Genomic DNA, 23,284 nt, shown 5'->3' with positions numbered 1-23,284 from the left:
AAGGTTGTCACACAGAGGAGGGCCAGGATCTCTTCTCGATCCTCCCAGAGTGCAGGACACGGAATAATGGACTCAAGTTAAAGGAAGCCAGATTCCAGCTGGACATCAGGAAAAACTTCCTGACTGTTAGAGCAGTACGACAATGGAACCAGTGACCTAGGGAGGTGGTGGGCTCTCCCACACTAGAGGAGTTCAAGAGGCAGCTGGACAACCATCTGTCAGGGATGCTTTAGGGTGGATTCCTGCATTGAGCAGGGGGTTGGACTCGATGGCCTTGTAGGCCCCTTCCAACTCTGCTATTCTATGATTCTATGACTTACCAAGACTTGGCGTGGTGTGATGGAATTGTCTGTGTAAATGCAGAGTTTCTCCACTGTCAAAGGCACCGTTTCTCGCAGCTTCGAGGCCAGGAGCATGCAGACGGCCCCCAGAAGCTGCAAGCGGTTTTTGGGCGTGGGAACGCAAGACAAGTAGCGGTCCACGTAGCTCATGGCCAAGGGGAAAACCTCTTCCTCGCACTTCTGCTCCTCGCAAACCTGACAGAGAAAACCATGAAGGAAAGGAAGTTGCTCAATCGGAAAGCCATCTGGTTTCCACGGTCTCCATGGAGGCGGCAAAAAAGAGCCAGGATCCATGCATTTTGCACGTTTGGAAAGGTAAAGGAAGACACAAACTCTTCCTCTGCTAACCTGGCAACGGCCTTCACAAAGGGCTATGAAAAGGCAAAGAAGTCAAACCCTGCAATCATTGGAGAAGGAGTCAAACACAGCATTTTCTATCCTGTATCCAGTGTCGGGAAGACTTTAGGTTTGCAGGATCTACTCTCTTTTTCACTAGAACCCCAAAGTCTAGCATCCGGAACCAGGCGCAAAGGAGTGTGTCTCAGGATGCCAGACACAGAATTGTGGAACAGGGGTGCCTCTGAGCACATCAGCCCAGGAATTTGTTTTCAGTGCCAGAACTGCTGCTTGCACACAAGCCCTTTCACCCACAAATATATTCCTGTCTTGTTTCTCCTTGAGCGTTCTTGAATTGAGCAGCCTAATTTAGGAGAGGGGAAAGGGCTTTTGCTACCTCTGTCTTCATATGCTTCTTGCTGCCTCCGTGTTGACATGCTTTAATAACTGCAAGACAGCAGAAGAATCTGATTTGAAACTAGTGCCGCCATTGTCTCCCCTCTTGTGTCATGTCTTTTAGATTTTAGATGTGACCATTGCCATCTGAAGAGCGTTTTGAACATATAACAAAACTAAGAGACCTCTTGGCTCACACCAAAGGTTCGCTTAATCTAGCATCCTGCTTCCTGCATGGAGAAATCCAACAGGTCAAACTCTCTCCAACTTGCCTCCAAGTACAGGAAAGCTTCACCTGTCGATTTCCTGCCTGTTATGCTAGGATGAACTGCAAAGCAGTCCCAGCCTGAATAAAGGCAATGATCCTACTCCAGTTCCATTGTGATGCTGATCCACAATATTTACTGTATTTGCTTGGACATATTAAAGAAGATCTTATTTTCATGTCTGAGCCAGTGCATTTTAAAAAAGAGTCATTTTCTTCCTTCCCAGCGCCTCTTCAACCTGGCACTCAAGTTTTATAATTTTGAAGATTATAATTACCCTGTGCCTTGATCTAGGAACACTTTTTAATGAATCTTAGGGCACAATCTATGTATGTTTAGGCAGAAAAAAGTCCTACAACATCCAGCATTCCTATACATGTCTACTTAGAAGTAAACTTATTGATTTAAATGGATATGTTGGTATAGACTTGTAGCATTAATGTATTTTAATTAGCTGTTAATTTTGGGGAGTTTTATCATTGAACTACTTCAGTTTCTTGATTTGGCTTTAACTGCTCTCTTTTCTAAACAAATATTTTATAGATCTCTTGTTTGATTATGTTTTAATTATCATTGTTGTTATCTACCTGGGGTAATGAATGCAGAAAGGCAGAACACAAATGTAATAATAGTAACAATACTAATAACTGTTTTTGTTGTTTATTCGTTCAGTCGCTTCCGACTCTTTGTGACTTCATGGATCAGCCCACGCCAGAGCTTTCTGTCGGCCGTTGCCACCCCTAGCTCCCCCAAGGTCAAGTCTGTCACCTCCAGAATATCATCCATCCATCTTGCCCTTGGTCGGCCCCTCTTCCTTTTGCCTTCCACTTTCCCTTGCATCAGCCTCTTCTCCAGGATATCCTGCCTTCTCATTATGTAGCCAAAGTACTTCAGTTTTGCCTTTAATACCATTCCCTCAAGTGAGCAGTCTGGCTTTATTTCCTGGAGTATAGACTGGTTTGATCTTCTTGTGGTCCAAGGCACTCTCAGAATTTTCCTCCAACACCACAATTCAAAAGCATCTATCTTCCTTCGCTCAGCTTTCCTTATGGTCCAGCTCTCGCAGCCATAGGTTACTACTGGGTTACTACGGAGAATACCATTGCTTTAACTATGTGGGCCTATGGCAGAATATTATAAATAATTATTGTAATGCAGAGAAGAAATCAAGGATTAATAAAAGTAAATGGTACTTAAGCCAAAGAAAGGGAGGACTGGGACTCCCAAACATTAATTCTTATTATGTAGCAAATAGGTTAAGACATATTGTTGAAGCAATTTTAGGTATAGGTGATTTAGATTGGATGGAGGAAAAAAGCAGAAGTAATATAGAATTAAGGTTGCATAATGTATTCTTTAAGGAAAGAGGGAAAAGAAAATGGGTTGATGATTTAGATAATCAGTTTCTGAAGTTCCATTGGGAACTTTGGAACAAATATAAAAAGGAATTGCTCTCAAGCAGCTCCTTTTTAACACTGGTGATAACGTTAAAGAATTTTCCTGAAGATTTAAAGAATAGATTAAGTAAAGTTTTAATAGAGAAAAATAAAATGAAATTAAGAGATTGGTTAAGAGGGATGAATACAAGAGAGAAGATGGAGGAGGTTTTGAAAGATATAAAATTAACGTGGTTAAACTATGGGCAATTGGAACAATGGACTAAAAATTGGGTAAGAGAAAATGGAGAGTGTGGAGAGATGACCAAGTTTGAGCAATTAATTGAAAAAAAATCGACAAGGGACAAAATAAAGGGACAAAAGGGTTAATGAGTCAATTATATAATATATTAACTGAGAAAGGATTGTCGGATAATGTAGGAAAATTGGTTTGGGAGACAGATTTAAAGATACAGATAGGACAGCAGAGTTGGGAAGGACTATGGAGACAGAGAGTGTTGAGAAATATGTCAGTAAGAATAAAGGAGAATTATTATAAAATTTTATGGCGGTGGTATCTAACTCCGGTTAGATTAAACAAGGTTAATAATCAGCATTCAGCAGATTGTTGGAGGGGTTGTGGTGAAAAAGGAACATATTTACACATGTGGTGGGATTGTGAATATGTGCAAAAGTTGTGGAAGATAGTGTTCACCGAGATTGAGCAGATTGTTGGAATGAAAATAGAGGACACACCAAGGATTGCATTATTCTCACTGCAAGAAGATCTTAAATGTACTAAAGAAATTAAGGAACTGATAACGAATTTGCTGATGGCTGCAAGGTTAATCGTAGCTAGGAACTGGAAGACACAAGGAGATTATTGTATTGAAGAAAGGTATAAAGAAGTGTGGGATATTGCTATTAATGATAAATTGACATGTAATATTAAAATGAAAAGAGGTATAGTAAAAACGAATGATTTTGAGGGAATTTGGAAAAAGTTCTTAGTATTTGTGTTTTCTAAGGGAGGCGGGAAACCATCAACAGAAGAAACTATGAGTTTTTGGAAACAGGAATGAGATCCCGAGGTGGGGGGAGCACTTTTATGTTGAGCATGAATATGTTTAATAGATTAAGCTTGAATATATGATACAAATGCTATTTTATGTTTATGTATTATGTTTCTTTTATTTTTTTGTTAATTGTTGTAAAAGTTAATAAAAAGAATTTTTTTTAAAAAAGCATCTATCTTCCTTCGCTCAGCCTTCCTTATGGTCCAGCTCTCGCAGCCATAGGTTACTACGGGGAATACCATTGCTTTAACTATGCGGACCTTTGTTGTCAGTGTGGTGTCTCTGCTCTTAACTATTTTATCAAGATTTGTCATTGCTCTCCTCCCAAGAAGTAAGCGTCTTCTGATTTCCTGGCTGCAGTCAGCGTCTGCAGTAAGCTTTGCGCCCAGAAATACAAAGTCTGTCACTGCCTCCACATTTTCTCCCTCTATTTGCCAGTTATTAATCAAGCTGGTTGCCATAATCTTGGTTTTTTTTGAGGTTTAACTGCAACCCGGCTTTTGCACTTTCTTCTTTCACCTTTGCCATAAGGCTCCTCAGCTCCTCCTCGCTTTCAGCCATCACTGTGGTGTCATCTGCATATCTGAGATTGTTAATGTTTCTTCCTGCGATTTTAACTCCAGCCTTGGATTCCTCAAGCCCAGCACGTCGCATGATGTGTTCTGCATACAAGTTGAATAGGTAAGGTGAGAGTATACAACCCTGCCGTACTCCTTTCCCAATCTTAAACCAGTCCGTTGTTCCGTGGTCTGTTCTTACCGTTGCTACTTGTTCGTTATACAGATTCCTCAGGAGGCAGACAAGATGACTTGGCATCCCCATACCACCGAGAACTTGCCACCGTTTGTTATGATCCACACAGTCAAAGGCTTTAGAATAGTCAATAAAACAGAAATAGATGTTTTTCTGGAACTCCCTGGCTTTCTCCATTATCCAGCGGATATTGGCAATTTGGTCTCTAGTTCCTCTGCCTTTTCTAAACCCATCTTGTACATCTGGCAATTCTCGCTCCATGAATTGCTGGAGTCTACCTTGCAGGATCTTGAGCATTACCTTGCTGGCATGTGAAATAAGTGCCACTGTACGATAGTTGGAACATTCTTTAGTGTTTCCCTTTTTTGGTATGGGGATATAAGTTGATTTTTTCCAGTCTGATGGCCATTCTTGAATTTTGCATGTTAAAAATTTCATATATTATCATGTACATGTGGTTTGTAATTTTTGTGAACCGCTCAGAGAACTTCAGCTCCGGGGCAGTACAGAAATGAAATAAATATGTCTAAGATTTTATCTGTTGTGCAGCTGAAAGATAGTGCCAAAGGCATTATAATTATCATATTATTATATCATCAACATAAAATAAATTATAATCTTAAAATAAATGATAATAATCCTAATAAGTACGTTTAAGATTTTATCTGTTGTGCAGCTGAAGAGTAACGTCAAGAGCATTGTCATCATAATCATGATTATATGATATAATAACAATAACTTCTAAATAAGTATAAGTTTAGGATTTCATCAGTTATTTATTTACTCACGAAATTTGTATATCGTTCCATATCTGGAACAGATTTCTATTATGCAGAAGAAGAAGAATGACAGGCATTATTCTGATCAAATTCTTTATTTGTTTTGGATCATTTATATACTGCTACTTTGGTTCGACTTGTGGGTGTGCAGAAGGAGGTGCAAAGCGTTCGACCTATTTGCTGCCAGGCGGTGATGTGCATGCGCTGGTAACTTCGAGGCTCGACTTCTGCAATGCGCTTACCTTTGTGCCTAGTCCGGAAACTTCAACTAGTTCAAAATATGGCAGCCAGGCTGGTCACCCGTGCACCTGGGATGACAACATTACACCAGTCTTAAAATCTCTTCACTTGCTTCCAATTAGTTTCCGGGCGAAGTATAAAGTGTTGGTTATTACCTTTAAAGCCCTACATGGTTTGGGTCCAGGCTACCTGCGGGATCGCCTTCTCCCGTACAATCCGCCCTGCACACTCAGGTCCTCTGGGAAGAATCCACTTCAGCTAGCAAAAACTAGATTAACAACTGTTACCCAGAGGACCTTCTCTTCTGCTGCTCCCAGGCTGTGGAATGGCCTGCCGGAGGAGATTCGTCAACTTGACAGTCTTTTAGGATTTAAAAAAGCAATAAAGACTGATCTCTTCCGGCAGGCCTATCCAGTGGAATGTTAGAATGTTTTCAGGATGTTTTCATCATGTATGTTATGTTTTAATTCGTTTTAATGTGTATCTTATATCATGTTTTTATACTGTTTGTTTTACACTTTGAATTGTTTTAGTTTTTGTGAACCACCCAGGGAGCTTCGGCTATTGGGAGGTATAAAAATGCAAATAATAATAATAATAATAATAATTTTTAAAATCCCAAAGCAGTGCCAACATATTACAAAAAAAGAAGTCACCATTCAAAGCGCAACAGCATAATCATACTAACGATGATGATAATGATGCTGCCCTATGTCAACCTGACGCCCTCCAGACGTGCTGGACTACAACTCCCCAAATCCCCCAGCAAGGGTGCTAGGTTGTATTGTAACTATTCATCTGCACAGCAGATGACCTCCTGCTCCGCTGGAAAGAAGCGCGTAGCAATCTGTGGGGCTTACTCCCGAGTAGACCCAACTCGGGCCTGCCGGCGCCGCTCAGGGGCAATTTGGAGCGGGTTAGAAGCGGCACAAACCTCGAGCATCCAGAAAGCCAGCATCTTGCGCATGTACGGCTGGATCTCCGCCTGCAGGCCCTGGAAGTAGGAGGCCGGCGGGCTACAGCGCGCTTCGTGGCTGAGCAGGTTGCGCAGCACGCGGGGGTCGCGCAGCAAGCTCGGGTCCCGCCTGGCCCGCACCGGCGGCTGCGGGGGGGATTCCTCCGCGGCTGCGGGGAGGGCGAGCAAGGCGCAGCCCTGGTAGAGCATCGCGGCGGCAGCTGCACGGAGGAAAGGAAGGCTGGACCCACGGCCAGCGAGAGCAGGGGACCAGGGGCGGAAGCCCCAACGGAGCGCCCGCCACCGCCTCTTGAGGGATAGAAACTTGATCCAAACAGTGGCGCAGCGAAGGTTGGGCTTCGGGGCTCGAATCCAAGGCGGCCAAATAACCGCCCCAGAAAGTAGCAGGTGACGGTGAGGGCAGCAGAAGAAAACTGCCATTCCTCTCGTCGGGATGGTGCCGTGTTTTAAGGGCGCAATCCTAAGCATGGCTGGCTGGGGGATGCTGGGAGTTGTAGGACTTCTTTGTCTACACGTGCATAGGATTGCACTCTCAAGGGTGTGATCCTAAGCATGCTTAGGCAGGGAAAGAAGACCTACAGCTCCCAGCATCCCCCAGCCAGCCATGCTGACTGGGGAATGCTCAGAGCTGTAGGACTTCTTTGTCTACACGTGTATAGGATTGCACTCTACAGGTACAATCCTAGGCATGTTTAGACATACAAAAGTCCTACAACTCCCAGCATCCCCCAGCCAGCCATGCTGACTGGGGAATGCCCAGAGCTTTAGGACTTCTGCCTACACGTGTATAGGATTGCACTCTACAGGTGCAATCCTAGGCATGTTTAGACATACAAAAGTCCTACAACTCCCAGCATCCCCCAGCCAGCCATGCTGACTGGGGAATGCCCAGAGCTGTAGGACTTCTGCCTACACGTGTATAGGATTGCACTCTACAGGTGCAATCCTAGGCATGTTTAGACATACAAAAGTCCTACAACTCCCAGCATCCCCCAGCCAGCCATGCTGACTGGGGAATGCCCAGAGCTGTAGGACTTCTGCCTACACGTGTATAGGATTGCACTCTACAGGTGCAATCCTAGGCATGTTTAGACATACAAAAGTCCTACAACTCCCAGCATCCCCCAGCCAGCCATGCTGACTGGGGAATGCCCAGAGCTGTAGGACTTCTGCCTACACGTGTATAGGATTGCACTCTACAGGTGCAATTCTAGGCATGTTTAGACATACAAAAGTCCTACAACTCCCAGCATCCCCCAGCCAGCCATGCTGACTGGGGAATGCCCAGAGCTGTAGGACTTCTGCCTACACGTGTATAGGATTGCACTCTACAGGTGTAATTCTAGGCATGTTTAGACATACAAAAGTCCTACAACTCCCAGCATCCCCCAGCCAGCCATGCTGACTGGGGAATGCTCAGAGCTGTAGGACGTCTGCCTACACGTGTATAGGATTGCACTCTACAGGTGCAATCCTAGGCATGTTTAGGCATACAAAAGTCCTACAACTCCCAGCATCCCCCAGCCAGCCATGCTGACTGGGGAATGCTCAGAGCTTTAGGACTTCTGCCTACACGTGTATAGGATTGCACTCTACAGGTGCAATCCTAGGCATGTTTAGACATACAAAAGTCCTACAACTCCCAGCATCCCCCAGCCAGCCATGCTGACTGGGGAATGCCCAGAGCTGTAGGACTTCTGCCTACACGTGTATAGGATTGCACTCTACAGGTGCAATCCTAGGCATGTTTAGACATACAAAAGTCCTACAACTCCCAGCATCCCCCAGCCAGCCATGCTGACTGGGGAATGCCCAGAGCTGTAGGACTTCTGCCTACACGTGTATAGGATTGCACTCTACAGGTGCAATCCTAGGCATGTTTAGACATACAAAAGTCCTACAACTCCCAGTATCCCCCAGCCAGCCATGCTGACTGGGGAATGCTCAGAGCTGTAGGACTTCTGCCTACACGTGTATAGGATTGCACTCTACAGGTGCAATCCTAGGCATGTTTAGACATACAAAAGTCCTACAACTCCCAGCATCCCCCAGCCAGCCACGCTGACTGGGGAATGCCCAGAGCTGTAGGACTTCTGCCTACACGTGTATAGGATTGCACTCTACAGGTGCAATCCTAGGCATGTTTAGACATACAAAAGTCCTACAACTCCCAGCATCCCCCAGCCAGCCTGGCTGGCCCTGCAGGACCTCCCCCCTTGTCTACCCTTGCATAGGATTTCATCCTAAGGTACCATAAGAAGCTATTCATTTTGTGTTTGGTTTCCATACTCCAGTAGAGCCAGTGTGGTCTAGTGGTTAGAGTGTTGGATTGGGACCCTGATTCTACGCCACACCTGGCTTTGAAGCTCACTGGCTGATTTGGGGCCAGTCACTGACTCTCAACCCTAACCTACTTCACAGGGTTGTTGTGAGGATAAAATGGAGAGGAGGAGGAGGACTATATGAGCCACCATGGGTTTCTTTGCGAGAGAAAAAAGGCGGGATATAAATGTAATAAATAAAATGACTAAACTTGAGGTTCTAGGAAAGAGGTACACGAAGCGGACCCTACAATCGCGTTTCCTGGGTTGCATTTCAAAATGGCGCCGCAATCGCCAACGCCATCTTTGTTCCTGGCACCCTCCCACTCCTTCGCTTATATTTCAAAATACGTCTCCCCTCTCGAGCTGCCTCTTCGTTACTTGGCGGTGAGCTCCATAAGCCCGGTTTAACATCCCCCCTCCCATTTCTCAAAAAGCGAGCTGCCAAGGCCCTGGGCGACGCTATTATGTCAAGAGAGCCAGAGAAACTTCACGCCCTTAACAAAGTTGGCGCTCTAGGCGTTAGTGACGCCATCCCGTTTCTACCTCACCCAAGATGGCGGCCTCGGCGTCGTTTCCCTTCACGCGACGCCATCTTGCGGCGCCAGGGCCGTCGTCGCGGGGCCCTTCGTTTCTATGGCAACGGGCCTACCTAGGCGCGGATGATTCCTCCCCCTAGAAGCCCCTTTTCGGCATGTTCGGGGACTCCGCGGCCAGCGGCGTTGACGTCGAGTCGGTGTGGAGAAAGGACCAGGGCGCCCGCTGCGAGGAGGTGAGGCGAGGGCCTGGGCCTCAGCCCGAGGGTGCCGTAAGGGAAGCTGTTATTGTGCGAAGGAAACATGGAGAGAAAAGAAGGGGGGGCGTGCAGCGTCCCCCAACCTGGTGCCCTCCAGAGTCCCTCAGCCAATTCCCAAATTCTTGGAGTTGTAGCCCAACGCATCTGGAGGGCCTCAGGTTGGGGAATGCTGCGTGTCCCCGCCCCCTTTCTTGCCACGCCCCTGGCGCTGATGGAACTTGTAGTCCAACACATTTTGACTAAAATCCAACTTCTAAGTAGGACTTCTGTTGGCTTTCATCCCTGGAAGGGGCTGGGTTGGAAAGTATTGGACTAGGACTTGGGAGACCTGGGTTCAAATCCTCCTCCCTCAGCCTTGGAGCTCCCCTTGGGAGGGTCAGTCTCTCTCAGCCTAAACCAACTCTGCACATTTCAGTTCATTATTGTAGAGCATGGGAGACGCCTTCCTTTTATTGTTGCTTTTTTATATACTTTTGGTGGTCTTAAATTTTGTATATCTGTTTTTAATGTTCATTGTTTTTAACTTTTTTAAACCGCCCGGAGAGCTTTGGCTATGGGGAGGCATATAAATGTAATAAATAAATTTCACTATTTATTGCATTTGTATACCGCCTGCGATGTTACACCAATACTAGGCCCACCGCATAAACCCTTCTCAGGCCAAGCGCCACCACTTTAAAACCTGAGGGTTAAATAAAACCTTTACCCCAACTATGATGGAAACCGGTTATATATAGGATCGGTTTTTAAATGTACTGTGGGTATATTCTGGTGAGGGTGTTTGATAACTGTGAGGCAGGTAAATAATGCCAAGCTGACACGTGGTAATTGGTAGCTAACAAAATAATAATACTTTTATTGTCATGTTAAAAGCTTTAAATGAAAATATGATGCTTCCAATCCTGCCTAACCAAACTCTCCACACACCAACCACCTCTCTCTCTCCACACCAATCTTAAAATTATTTATTTAGAATATTTATATACCGCTCCCCATTGAAACATTTCGGAGCGGTGTACAAGATAAAATGAAAATAAAAACAGAATAAAACAGTTAAAAACAAAATTTAAAAGAAGCAAAAACAGAGATTCAAGGCTGCATATTAAGGAAAGGCTTCTTGGAATAAAGATGTTTTCAGGAGGCGCCGAAAGGAGTACAAATCACTAGCAATTAAACTCCTCTCACTCCATAAACAATTCCAATCTCCACTCCCAACAACAACCAACCTAACATTCCAACTTAACATAACCAACTGCTCCTCCACTCAGTTACTGAAAGAACTGGGCATGTTTAGCCTGGAGAAGAGAAGATGGAGGGGAGACATGAGAGCACTCTTCAAGAACTGGAAAGGTTGTCACACAGAAGAGGGCCAGGATCTCTTCTCGATCCTCCCAGAGTGCAGGACACGGAATAACGGGCTCAAGTTAAAGGAAGCCAGATTCCGTCTGGACATCAGGAAAAACTTTCTGACTGTTAGAGCAGTGCGACAATGGAACGAATGACCTAGGGAGGTTGTGGGCTCTCCCACACCAGAGGCATTCAAGAGGCAGCTGGACAGCCATCTGTCAAGGGTGGATGCTTTAGGGTGGATTCCTGCATTGAGCAGGGGGTTGGACTCGATGGCCTTGTAGGCCCCTTCCAACTCTGCTATTCTATGATTCTATGATATACTCCTTCCCCCCACCCTACCTATTACATCACAAACCATACCCACTCAGTTCTAACATTCCATACTCACCAGACATACTTTATTATTATTATTATTTATTTATATAGCACCATTAATGTACACGGTGCTGTACAGAGTAAAACAATAAATAGCAAGACCCTGCCGCATAGGCTTACATTCTAATAAAATCATAATAAAGCAATAAGGAGGGGAAGAGAGTGCACCATACAGGCAGTATAAAAGTCAGAACAATTCAAGTTTTAAAAGCTTTAGGAAAAAGAAAAGTTTTTAGCTGAGCTTTAAAAGCTGCGATTGAACTTGTAGTTCTCAAATGTTCTGGAAGAGCATTCCAGGCGTAAGGGGCAGACGCATGCAGGATACTCAATTGTGGGGTAACGCCGCACCGCCCCATACATAGCTGAAGCTCTCTGGGTGGCTCACATAAGATAACACCTAAAAACACTTCCTTTCTCTGCAGAAAGTTAGCCAGGGCACAGTGGGTAGTACCCACTGTTATTCCTACATAGAGTAGTCCCATTTATTTCAGTGGGTCTACTCTAAGTAGGACTAATATTGGTTACTACCCAATGAATGGGTGATGCAGCCTAAGACAATATTCTGGATTACTTCTCCAAAGGGTGCATAGTTACAGATTCTTAAGGCGCAATCCTGTGCATGTTTAGGGAGAAAAAAAGCCCTACAGCATTCCCTAGCCAGCACAGGATTGCAACTTAAGAGCCTGTAATTAAGCACCCAATATCCATAAGTATCGATATTGAAGGACCAGGAAATGGACCTTTATATCTACTTTTCCCAATCTGGCACCCTCCAGAGCTATTGGATTACAACTCCCATTATCTCCAGGCAGCATGGTCTCACTGTCTGTGGTTGATAGAAGCTCTAGTCCCACATACCTGGAAGGCATCAGTTTGGCAAGGGCTGTTATACATCATCTCAGGTCCTCTGGGGTGAACTTACTTCAGTCAGCTAAAACTAGGCTGACATCAGTTTCCCAGAGAACCTTTTCTTCTGTCGCCCCCAGATTGTGGAACGGCCTGCTGGAGGAGATTCGTAAAATTAACTCTCTGTGTGATTTTAAGGCAGCTTTAAAGACTAGCCTTTTCCGGCAGGCCTATCCCGATCAATGTAAAAATCAAGAATTTTTAAGATGTATTGATTCCTGTTCTAATGTTGTTCCCCGCCTCGATCCAAAGGGAGAGGTGGGTAAGAAATAAATGTTGTTATTATTATTATTATCATCATCATCCTCTCCCCATGACTTGATCAGTCATCACGGATCAGATTACTTTTCTGCGCTTATTGTATTCAGTTTTCTTTTATTACCAGCCGCTTGGAAATCTATTTTCAGGCTATGAATGTTTTAACTACTGCAACCTTCTTCTCTCTGGCCTTCCTTCTCACATCAGTCCGTTGGTTTCTGTCCACCACTCTGCCGCTAAGATCATCTTCTTGGCTCGCCGCTCTGACCACGTTACTCCACTTCTGAAATCTCTTCACTGGCTTCCAATTCACTTCAGAATCCAATATAAACTTCTCCTGTTGACCTTCAAAGCTTTTCACGGTCTAGCTCCTTCCTCTCTTTCCTCTCTCATCTCACACTATTGCCCCACTCGTGCTCTTCGCTCCTCTGATGCCATGTTTCTCGCCTGCCCAAGGGTCTCTACTTCCCTTGCTCGGCTTCGTCCATTTTCTTCTGCTGCCCCTTACGCCTGGAACGCTCTTCCAGAACATCTGAGATCCACAAGTTCAATCGCAGCTTTTAAAGCTCAGCTAAAAACTTTTCTTTTTCCTAAAGCTTTTAAAACTTGATTTTGATCTGACTTTTATACTGTTAGTTTTACCTTACCCTGTGCCTGCTTACCCTACCCTGTGCCTGTTTGCATTCTCTTCCCCTCCTTATCGCTTTACTATGATTTTAATAGAATGTAAGCCTATGCGGCAGGGTCTTGCTATTTACTGTTTTACTCTGTACAGCACCATGTACATTGATGGTGCTATATAAATAAATAATAAATAATAACTAGGTGTGACTGACTGCAGAATTCTCATTTTAACAGAAAAGCACCCAAACGAGGGCCATCTCCACGGCGGAGGCCGTAACTCAGTCCCATGGCTGCCGAGATGCTGGCATTCAGACAGACATGGGCGACCAGCAGGCCCAAGCGCTGGGTCTGCCGCCACCAGCACCCATCGATTATGCTGGCCTGCGCACTTTCCTGCAGAGTGTGGAGGAGTCCGTCATTAGGGAGCTGGACAAAAATTGGAAAAGCCATGCCTTCGACGGCTTTGAGGTGAACTGGGCGGATCAGAACGAAACGGTAAAGCCCTGGCTGTTGTGGGAGCATTAATATTTTAAATTCTCTGTTGCTGTGTATCAGATTCATGAATACTCGTTGGGGAAAACCTTGCAGCAAGAGTAAACAGAGGACCTCGCTCTTCTGACACTTCTCGGGGGTCTCTTCCTGCAAGAGGAAACAGATGCTGGAAAGGAAAATCTCCCCCCCCCCCAATATTGTGTCCAAACAGGACACTCTGGGTTAAAATTGGCTACTTTTGAAACGGGTCCTGCAGCTGTCCTGTTAACAGCAGTTTAATTTGCAGCAATGTACATTGCTGCTGTAATTTGCACCATGTACATTGATGGTGCTATATAAATAAATAAATAATAATAATAATAATAGCAATGAGCAACTGGTGTCGTTCAACTCTGTGCCAAGGAAAGTGTCCCTTACTCATTTTTGCATTTCTTACTCGGTTAAAGGGGCAGGAGGTTGTGCAGGGTGGTTGCAAGGGAATAGTTCCTGTAGGATCCCTCCCTGGGCTTCCTTAGATTTATTCTAAACTCTGGAATACAAGAACGTTGCAAACTGGAGTCATGTTAGAGGTTTCCCTCCTTCCTTGCCCTTGCATCACATATTTAACCATACTGCAGACACATCTGTGGCATTTCGCTTTGGATTTCTCTCTTTTGACCTTCGCAGCACACAGCCGGGCATTCTGTACCTCCTAGGTAGTTCAAAGGACGTAATTTTAAGTTCTTACACTCACGTGCATCTGCGCATGGAATGAGTAAAAATCCTCTCTCCCTTGGTGGTGGTTCTCTCTCAGGCATCCACAGCTCTTCGGGTTCCTGGCTGCTAGGAATTTTATCCCACATTGGGGGACCGTTCTACACAAATCTATTAGGAAGTTAGTCCCATACAACACAGTGGGCCTTCCTTCCATGTAAAGCCTCAATCCTATGCATATTTAGTCAGGAAAAAAAGTTCTGCGACTCCCAGCATGCCTGTCATGAAACATGACAATGCCCCGGCCAGTATGGCTGGCTGGGGAATGCTGAGAGTTTCAGGACATTTTTCTGTCTGAACATGCGTAAGATTGTGGCCTTGATATGCATAGATTAGACTTTCCAACGTGTGTCTGGGCATTTCTGAGACCGCATCTGTGGTCCTCCTTTCCCTTCCCAGGCAACGGATCGCTTTCCAAATCCCCACCCACCCCACCCCACCCTTGGTGCCCTGACATCATTGGGGAGTTTCTCCATGCATAGAGAGGCAGGATTAATTGCTCCGTGTGCCTCTCTGTGCATGAAGAAAAGATCAGTTGCTCTGAGCGGGAGAGAAAGGCCGCCTTTCTGGGAGAGGGGCCGGGGCGGGTGGGGAGCCTCCTCAGGGCAGGAGTGCCCACCCCTGCTGTGTACTCAAGATAAGGGTCTGTAGAGGAACCCCAGTTTGCTGTTCTCATCTCCTCTGTCTTCTCGAGCCAATACCTTCAGCTGCCTTACTTACGGTTTTACATAGGAACCTCTGAAGCTGCCTCATACTGAGTCAGACCCCTTGGTCCACCTGCCCCAGTGTTGTTGACACTGACAGGCAGCAGCGGCTCTCCAGGGTTTCAGGGAGGATTCCTACCCAGCCCTACCTGGCTACAGAATCGGACTCAAAGAGTGCTTATCAATGGAACCTTCTCAAACTGGGGAGAGGCAACGAGTGGGGTGCCGCAGGGCTCAGTCCTGGGCCCAGTGCTCTTCAACATTTTTATTAATGATTTGGACGAGGAGGTGCAGGGAACGCTGATCAAATTTGCAGATGACACCAAATTGGGTGGGATAGCGAATACCCTGGAAGACAGAAACAAACTTCAAAGTGATCTTGATAGGCTGGAGTGCTGGGCTGAAAACAACAGGATGAAATTTAATAGGGAGAAATGCCAAGTTCTACATCTAGGAAATAGAAACCAAATGCACAGTTACATAGGGGCATTCAAGAGGCAGCTGGACAGCCATCTGTCAGGGATGCTATAAGGGGGATTCCTGCATTGAGCAGGGGGGTGGACTCAATGGCCTTAGAGGCCCCTTCTAACTCTACTATTCTATGATTCTGGGGATTGAAACTGAGACCTTTTGCGTGCAAAGTCGGCGCTCTGCCACGGTTCCCACCTTGATGGCCTTTTAGCAATTAAGGCAGTACATAAATGTTAATCATCATTACGATCTGTTCCTCTCTGGTTTTCCCACCTGTTCCTCTCTGGGCCAGCTGGGATTGGCCCCTGTTCGGGACCGTCATCCAAGCAGCTGGCTGGTGTCCGTTGGAGCTGGATCCACTTAACCCTGAACAACTGAAAGTTAGGGCTGTTTCCTCTCTGAGGAACATAGGGGTAGAATCCCAGTGGCATGGGTGAATTGGTGACCGGAGGGAACGGCCTGTTTCTCTTCTCCCTAACGTTTGGGCCTGCGAGTGCGTTTTCTGGCTTTCTCTTTCCAAGGATCACCGATCTGGACGGGCATTTTTCTTTCTTCCCTCCGTCTCTCTCTGTAGTAGCATCCGTATTGTGCTGCCTTGCAGGTCTCATGCTTGCACAGTCTATCGTACCCCGAAGCTCAAGAGCGCAGGCTGCACGTCACCAGCGTCTCCTGGAACGCCACTGGGGCGGTCGTGGCGTGTTCGTACGGCAAGTGAGTTGACCCAGTCGGGCTGGGCTGCGTCTGGATGTTTCGCAGAAGCCTTTCTTCTAGGGCTGCTCACGCATTACTTTTTTTGAGTTGAGGAATCCCGGCGAGCGCCATTTGCTTTGCGTAAAGCGTCTCCGTGGGTGCGGCTGCTCTCAAGGGCGTTTATGCAGATCCTCCCCGAGGGAGCTTTGCGACCCTTCCCTTGAGGAGGTGCAGACGATGGTGCTCTGGGGGACCTGGGGAGAGTGATGGGTGTGGATGGGGTGCTGTGGGCACACGGAGCGGCCTCAGGGAAGCCGCACGCGCCCTCGGCCTCACCCGCCCCTCCAGGCAGCAGGAGGAAAATCTGCTCTAGAAGCCAGTAACAACTGGGGTTACGTTGACTGACGGTAGAAATCCTAAACTTACTCACATTCCCAATGGAATAGGAGAGATTCACCCCTGAGTGAAGATGGGCATTTATTTATATGTTTGTACACATGGCGACCTAGCTATCGATATAAAATGTTACCCTGCTTTTCCTGCAGTGAGTTGAGGGTGCCTTACATGGTTCTGCCCCAATTTATCCTCACATCAACCCTGCAAGGTAGGATAGGCTGAGAACAACTGGCCCAAGCTCATCCATTAAGTTTCATGGCTAGGTGAGGATTTGAACTCGGATCTTCCTAGTCCTACGCCAACGCTCTGACCGCTTAGGGCTGGGCTGTAACTCCCTCCCCCGCCCCTTGGATGTGAGGAAGTTCTCTCCCTAGCATTTCAGCTATTGCTGTGCTGCCTAAACGGAGAAGGTGTGGAAGGAAAGGGGAGAAGCTGCGTGAGAAAAACGTACACCCTAGATCTTACGGAGAAGTTTCTGCTGTTCCCTGGAAGGACTCCCGTCAGACTGGGCATGTTCTCTTGGCAAGCCTTTCCTGAACTGGAGCCCTGCAGATGTGTTGGACTGCAACTCCCATGCTGGCTGGGAATGATGGGAGTTGCAGTTCAGCACATCTGCAGGGCTCCAGTTTGGAACTGGCTGGTTTAGGTGACACCTGCCTGGTTTTCCATTTCCATTCCAGACTGGACGATGGAGACTGGAGCACCGAGAAATCCTACGTCTGCACTTGGAATCTCGACCGCCGAGCACTAAACCCCAACCGCCCCGATCTCGTGGTGGACGTTCCCGGTGCTGCAATGTGCCTGGCTTTCCACCCGCTGCAGCCTTCGCTCATAGCTGGTAAGCCGCTGCGTTCGGCCCTTCGCCTGTGGCGTGCCTTTGCCGCTTTGCATTCTGCCGCCTCCAACCAGCATTTGCTTAGCACAGCCATGATCGAATCGACCAGTAGTCACACGGCAGCTGCCTAAAACCTTCCTCTGTGGTGTGAACAATCCATGGCGGTGGGTCGCTCTGGGCCGTCCAAGCACAACCGCTCAAAATCCAGGGACGCAGCAATTAGGGCCAGCTCTGGGTGCGGGTATTGGCTCAGCCCCCCCCCCCCCCCCCAAATTTGGGATGCAGAGTGTTGTGGCCCTCCTTTTTCCTCCCTTGGTGGGAAGGGCCCAGCTCCTGCGGCCTGCGAGAACCACTTCACCACCAGTCCCGGGAGTGTCGGCCCCACTGGCCCTGCTGGCGAAGTATGATGGGTGTTGCAGCACATCACATCTGCAGGGCACCAGGTTGGAGAAGGCTGAGATTAATATAGAGGAGGAGGAGGGAGAAGGGGCAGACGGTGGGTAGAGATCTCACGCCCTCATCAGCGCAAGACCCCGACACAGGTCCCTCCTGGTTCCTGAGACTTTAGCAGGTAACTGCTCACAGATTTCCCAAGCTGTAGTCCCCAAGCGTGATGGCTCACAACTAATCCCTTTTGGAAAAGGAAGTGTGATGCAAAATGCAGCTGTCCTGCTTCAAAAGAATAAGGCGAAGATGATTGCCTTGTGTTATCCTGTGAGCTCAGAGGAGTGAACCTGTGTGATCCGTTGGCTGCAAAAGTATTGGGGGCCTAGATTTATAGCCCAACTTCCCAGTGGTGGGTAGCTTTGGGCCTGTAACTTCCACCTTCTTATATATTGTAGTCGGGAGATGGTGCCTATACAGGATGTGTGGTAAGAGAGATAAGTAACCCAACCACTGCACGGGGACTTCATGTCTTTGAGCCAGGTGTGTCCTATCTCTTTCAGGGGGCCTTTTCAGCGGGGAGGTCCTGGTGTGGGACACCAGCAGACAGGAAGACCCGTTGATCTGGAGGACAGGAATGACGGACGACACTCACACAGATCCGGTGTATCAGGTATACAAGGAATCTGCTGCCCTTTTCACGAAGCTGGGCTGCGTTTGGGGGCTGGAGGGAGGGAACGTTCCCAAGGGAGAATTCCGTTACCCCAGGAGCAAGGAACGAGTGGTGTTGGGACTTCCAACTCCCATCATCCCCCGGCATTGGCCATGCTGGCTGCGGCTGATGGGAATTGGAGTCCAACAAGACCTGGAGGGCTGCACGTTCCCCCATCTGTGTTCTGGTCCCCTGACTCATCACTCCCAAGGGCTGGGATTGCCTTTGCCCGTCGCTGGGAGACCTTTGCTTGCGTCTGCCTTTGTGACTGGGATGCTCTTGTTCCTTCCCTTTCTGGGGCTTTAGCTCTTCCCTTTCACCCCCACCCACTCCCAGATCCACCCACCTCCGTGCCACATCCCCGATCTGGATTAGGCCCCTCTGTGAATCCTTTTTTGTAAACGAAGGAACGTGGCCAGTTACAACATGATCCAGACCTGTGCGTGGTAATGTCTCACCTGGTTTGACGCGTACGACTTTTGCTTCAGAATGAGTTTGTTTGCCCATATGCAGATTTAATGGATAAATTGTCTAATCAACCAAAACCCTCAGATGAGTAAGGGAGGTTTCATTAAGTGGCTGGTAGCCCTTATAACATAAACCAAGGAAGTTACAAGGATAGTTTTGAAACGATCTAATTTGAGGAAGGGCGAGCAGAAGAGACGTAGCTCCCGTAGGCAGATAGCCAGGGCCAGAGCTCCCGGAAAGCCCTGTTGTGGTGGGAGAGATGGGGCTGGCTGGGGTCTCCTCCAGGGGAATCACGACAGTGCGCTTTGATGGACTGTGGAGAGAGTGGGGAGGAGGAGGAGGAGGCACAGCTCTGCCTTTCGTTATTTATTCATCATTATATATTTAAGACATTTTTACTCGCTCTTCAGCCAAAAAAGTATCCTACAAAAATCAGCAACTGGGCAGTCTCTGGTCTCAGGCTTAGAATATAAAAGACGTGAGATACAAGGAAAGGGATTGGGAGGGAGAAAGAAAAAAGGATGTTCGGGGGGGGGAGGCGGGCAGCGGCGTTGATTTAGTTGTCCGGCTGGATGGGAATATACCTGTCCCAGACCCAACTGTACTGAGGTTTGCACCCCATCTGTCCTCCTCCTAATAAGTGGGCCTCTTCCTCTTTTCTTCTGTTCTCCTCTCGGCTGTTATTCATGAGACCCAAATTAATTTGCTTCTTTCCCCATCCGTTAAGGGCAAGATGGTTCCCCAGTCGGTTGCGGGAGTGAGGGAGGGAGCCCTGCTGAGAGCCAGATGGTGGCAGCTCACCCCATTGTATCTGTTTCTCCCCCACCCCATCCAAGACACCCCTTTTACTGGAGCCAAGTCCCTTGGGATTACTGACTGGGCCACAGGCTCCTGTGTAGCGCCGCTGCCCTGCCATTTCAGGGACAAGTGTCCCGAGGAACAGAGGGAAAACATTCTGCTCCCAGCGGCTTTGTGGAGATGCTCTTGTTTCTGGATCAGGTTGGCTGGTTACGAGACTCCAGGCACGGCCACTCCTTCCGCGTCTTGAGCGTCTCCACGGACGGGAAGATTCTGGTGTGGCGAGAGGAGCGAGACGGCCTCCTTGGGGTGGCCGAGGGCTTTGCCTTGGCGTTGCAGCAGATCCCCCGGAGCACCAAACTGAAGAAGGTGGGCTTGGGATCAGAACACCAGGGGCCTCCTGTGGGCTGCAGGCGAGAGCCCGGCTGCCGCCGCTTGGCTCAGAAGGGTGCCAACGGCCCCGAGGTGTAGAAGCAGGGTTGTGCGAATATGGGGAGGAGTCTGGAGCAAGTTTCCGAGCTGAAGGATTGAGGTGGGATGCAGCGTAGCACTCTGGATAGGGTGGCATTTCTGTGAGGGGTTCTGAACTCTGTAGCTGCCCTATGTACAGAGTTGAACCATTGGTCTATTCTCTACCGGCTCTCCCAAGGACTGAACAGAGGCTGTAACCCATTGGTTTAACTGGAGACGCCACCCTCTGCATGCAAAGCCTGCGGTCTAACCCTGGACCGTGCCCCCCTCCCCTTTGTTACGTGCCACCAATCCTGTGCAGTTTAGAAACAGATGTTCAAGGCTTGAGTTTTTTAGTCTTGGTACAGGGCAATTCTTAAGCCAGACCCAGCAGTCCTTGGGGTGGAACAGTTGGGTGACCTTGCAAAGGCTCTACTGGACAGGCCTGTCTTTTGGGTTTTTTAAGTGCTAACGGCTCACTCCCTGCAGACGCTTATGTCTGTGCACTCCACAAGAATGGCCACTTTTCTACTTGCAGTACGGCTGGAAGTACAGTTTGAGGACTTGGGAAATGCTCCATTTCACTTGGGGTTTCCATAATTCAACAAAGTGAATCTTTCAATGGAACAAGTTTTTTGGGTGGGTCGTTGTTTTGCATGGCTTCTGGGTCTCACCGTGGGTTTGGCCCCTTTCTCCTCCGACCCCCGCAGCATGCGCGAGGAGACACCGCCGTGGGCGTCACCTCGCTCTCCTTCTCGCACTTCGAGCCCAGCGTGTTCGTCGTTGGCACGGAAGGCGGCTATTTGCTGAAATGCTCCACGGCGGTGGAGGCCGTTGCTCTCTTGCAAAAAAGTAGCTCCATCCCACTGAAGGCCCCTGCACAATTTGTCTTCTCCCCCCACGGAGGACCCATCTACTGTGTAAGCTGCTCACCTTTCCACAGGTAAAGAGTACTTCCTTGACTAGAACATTAATGGCAACGGTTGGGTAAATGGAGCTATGGGTGGAACACTGCAGCCGCCTGTCAGGCGTGGAGTTCTCTCTCAGTCTGGCTCCCTTTCCCCCCCTCCCAACACAAACCTAAATCTTTTGCGTGATTGGCCCTCAGAACAAGTGGGAGGGTAACCAACTCTAGAATCAACCAACCAACTTCACCCTCCTCTCCAACAGGGAGTTGTGTGTTTGAATCTATTTCGACACGGCAAAACATGTCTACCCTTCAATTCTGGGTTAACAGAAGTGTGTTAATATCCTGAACATTACCCATTTTTATCTTCCAGTTCTTTTATAATTCATACACCCCACTGAGTAATTTTAAATTAGATTGTAATCGTCTTCCTGCCATAGTTCCTAAAAGACTTTGCCCCAAAGATGATGTGCTTTTGAGATCTTGGAAAATAAGAAACAGGGACTTCTTAGTCTAAACAACTCAGTAACTGCAAACGCATCTTTGCAAATAGCCACTTAGGATGGTTTGAGGTTTTTGTTCTGCTCACCCAAATTTGGCTTATATTTCCAGGAATCTGTTTTTAAACGGAGGGACTGACGGACACGTTCATTTGCACTCCATGTTACAAGCTCCGCCCCTCGTTTCCCTTCAGTTATCAAAGAAGTATATTTTCAGCGTGAAGTGGTCTCCGGTGCGGCCCTTGGTGTTTGCAGCTGCCTCTGGTGAAGGTAGGAGCAGAAAAACTTAAAATTAGACCCCAGAGGGGTCGGGCGTGTCCAGTGGGGCTGTGGATTTGTCGGAATCAGTCAAAACTCTAAAGGGAGCTGTCCAAGCACCCTGGATAGCTACTTTAGAATTCTGACTGGTTCCAACTGAAATTTGCCCCACTGTCACCTGAGCCTCCAGCCTCCACGGGACGTATCTCAGGTACAGCTGAATCTAGATTTAGGCAGGTGCAACTGCTCCGGCACAAGTGGACTTCTGTGCCACCTCCTCATGGCAGCCCCTGTTGAATGGGGTACGCTGGTGGGGGTGGGGGCAGAGAGGAACCACCCAAAATCAGGTGGAGGCACTTATCTGCACAGTTAAAACGAGTAACTGTGTAGCCTACTTAAAACAGCTAAACCAGTGCTGAAGTGCAAATGTGATGCTGTGCAGGGCCTGAGAGAGCGTCAGAGTTGTAACTGTAGCCCAGTGACTACTCAAGAGTTAGCTCCGGGCTAGTGAGTTCATAAGGTTAGTTCTGTGGTTAAACCCAATTTCTGTCACTGGTAGATGCCATGCAAATTGGGCCCATTTCTAGATTCGGTTTGTTTCGCAGAACGTGTGACTTTGGAGGCAAAGGATTGGGCATCTTGGAGCTGTCTTATGCCCACCCCCAGAGGAAGTTTCGAATGCATGGGCCTTGCTTACAAACATGGTTTGTAAATGGTTCTGCCCCATTGAATTCAGTAGGAATAAGGACATAGTCAATTTCATTTGGGTCGCACCTAAAGTTGGAAGGGGAGATATCTTGGATCAGGACTAGGAGTTATAGTGAACCTCTTAGGTTTCTGCACTTTTAGGTGAAAGCCCTGACACTTTCCTTCTGAGGCTTTCAGAAGAAAGACAATTCTCCCACTTATATCATAATTAAGAATGTGGGTTTGAAAAAATTGTAGTCACCTCTGCTGAGATAATAGAACTAAAACATTGCTTGTTCAATGTTCTTTTGTTTTCAAGGAGAAGTACAGCTGTTTGATTTTGGCAAAAGTTCTCAGAAGCCGTCTTTCTCCATCAAGCAGACCTCTGACCAGACCCCCGTCTACTGCTTAGAGTTCAACCACAAGCAGGCCCAGCTTCTTGCGGCCGGAGACGGCAGCGGGGTGGTGAAAATATGGCAGTTAAGTTCCGACTTCACCGAAGAGGGGCCGCGAGAAATGAACCATCTCGACCAGTTAGCTAATGAGGTCACAGATTAATATGGACCATAATAAATAAAAAAAGACTTGGGGTAGCTCAGCAGCCTTTAAA

At 47.5% G+C, this 23,284-nt stretch overlaps 3 protein-coding genes across 4 annotated transcripts in view; 2 read left to right on the top strand and 1 right to left on the bottom strand.

Moving 5' to 3' along the window:
* LOC134411069 (G1/S-specific cyclin-D3-like) overlaps positions 1–9,477 on the bottom strand; it is a 14,430-nt gene extending 4,953 nt beyond the window's left edge. The window contains exons 1-2 of one of the 2 annotated variants that reach the window (XM_063144661.1): positions 9,407–9,477; positions 321–536 (exon numbers count right to left, since the gene is read on the bottom strand). In XM_063144661.1, the coding sequence (XP_063000731.1) occupies positions 321–491 (171 nt within the window). In that variant the 5' untranslated portion in view covers positions 492–536; positions 9,407–9,477. Of the gene's footprint in view, positions 1–320; positions 537–6,497; positions 6,546–9,406 lie in introns of those variants that run through there. The other variant, XM_063144662.1, reaches the window with a different exon arrangement.
* Positions 7,966–23,284, top strand: part of BBLN (bublin coiled coil protein) — a 179,905-nt gene continuing 164,586 nt past the window's right edge. Inside the window, exon 1 of the mRNA XM_063144663.1 lies at positions 7,966–7,970. The gene's annotated coding sequence lies outside the window, so the exon portion shown is untranslated. The remainder of the gene's footprint in view (positions 7,971–23,284) is intronic.
* DYNC2I2 (dynein 2 intermediate chain 2) lies at positions 9,455–23,284 on the top strand. The gene is made up of 9 exons (XM_063144660.1): positions 9,455–9,632; positions 13,404–13,664; positions 16,191–16,300; positions 17,356–17,513; positions 18,458–18,567; positions 20,074–20,241; positions 21,033–21,265; positions 21,842–21,999; positions 22,994–23,284. The coding sequence occupies exons 1-9, from the start codon at positions 9,555–9,557 to the stop codon at positions 23,230–23,232; spliced, it is 1,515 nt and encodes a 504-aa protein (XP_063000730.1). The 5' UTR covers positions 9,455–9,554; the 3' UTR covers positions 23,233–23,284.

Source organism: Elgaria multicarinata, chromosome 19, assembly GCF_023053635.1.
Source record: "Elgaria multicarinata webbii isolate HBS135686 ecotype San Diego chromosome 19, rElgMul1.1.pri, whole genome shotgun sequence".
Lineage (NCBI taxonomy): Eukaryota > Metazoa > Chordata > Lepidosauria > Squamata > Anguidae > Elgaria > Elgaria multicarinata.
This window is presented reverse-complemented; position numbering and strand designations above follow the sequence as displayed.

Bases quoted from the DNA above. Each gene is read 5' to 3' on its own strand.
- DYNC2I2 (XM_063144660.1), top strand. From the start codon at position 9,555: ATGTTCGGGGACTCCGCGGCCAGCGGCGTTGACGTCGAGTCGGTGTGG. The intron at 17,514-18,457 runs GTAAGCCGCTGC...TATCTCTTTCAG, and splicing joins GCAGCCTTCGCTCATAGCTG to GGGGCCTTTTCAGCGGGGAG. The intron at 20,242-21,032 runs GTGGGCTTGGGA...CGACCCCCGCAG, and splicing joins GGAGCACCAAACTGAAGAAG to CATGCGCGAGGAGACACCGC.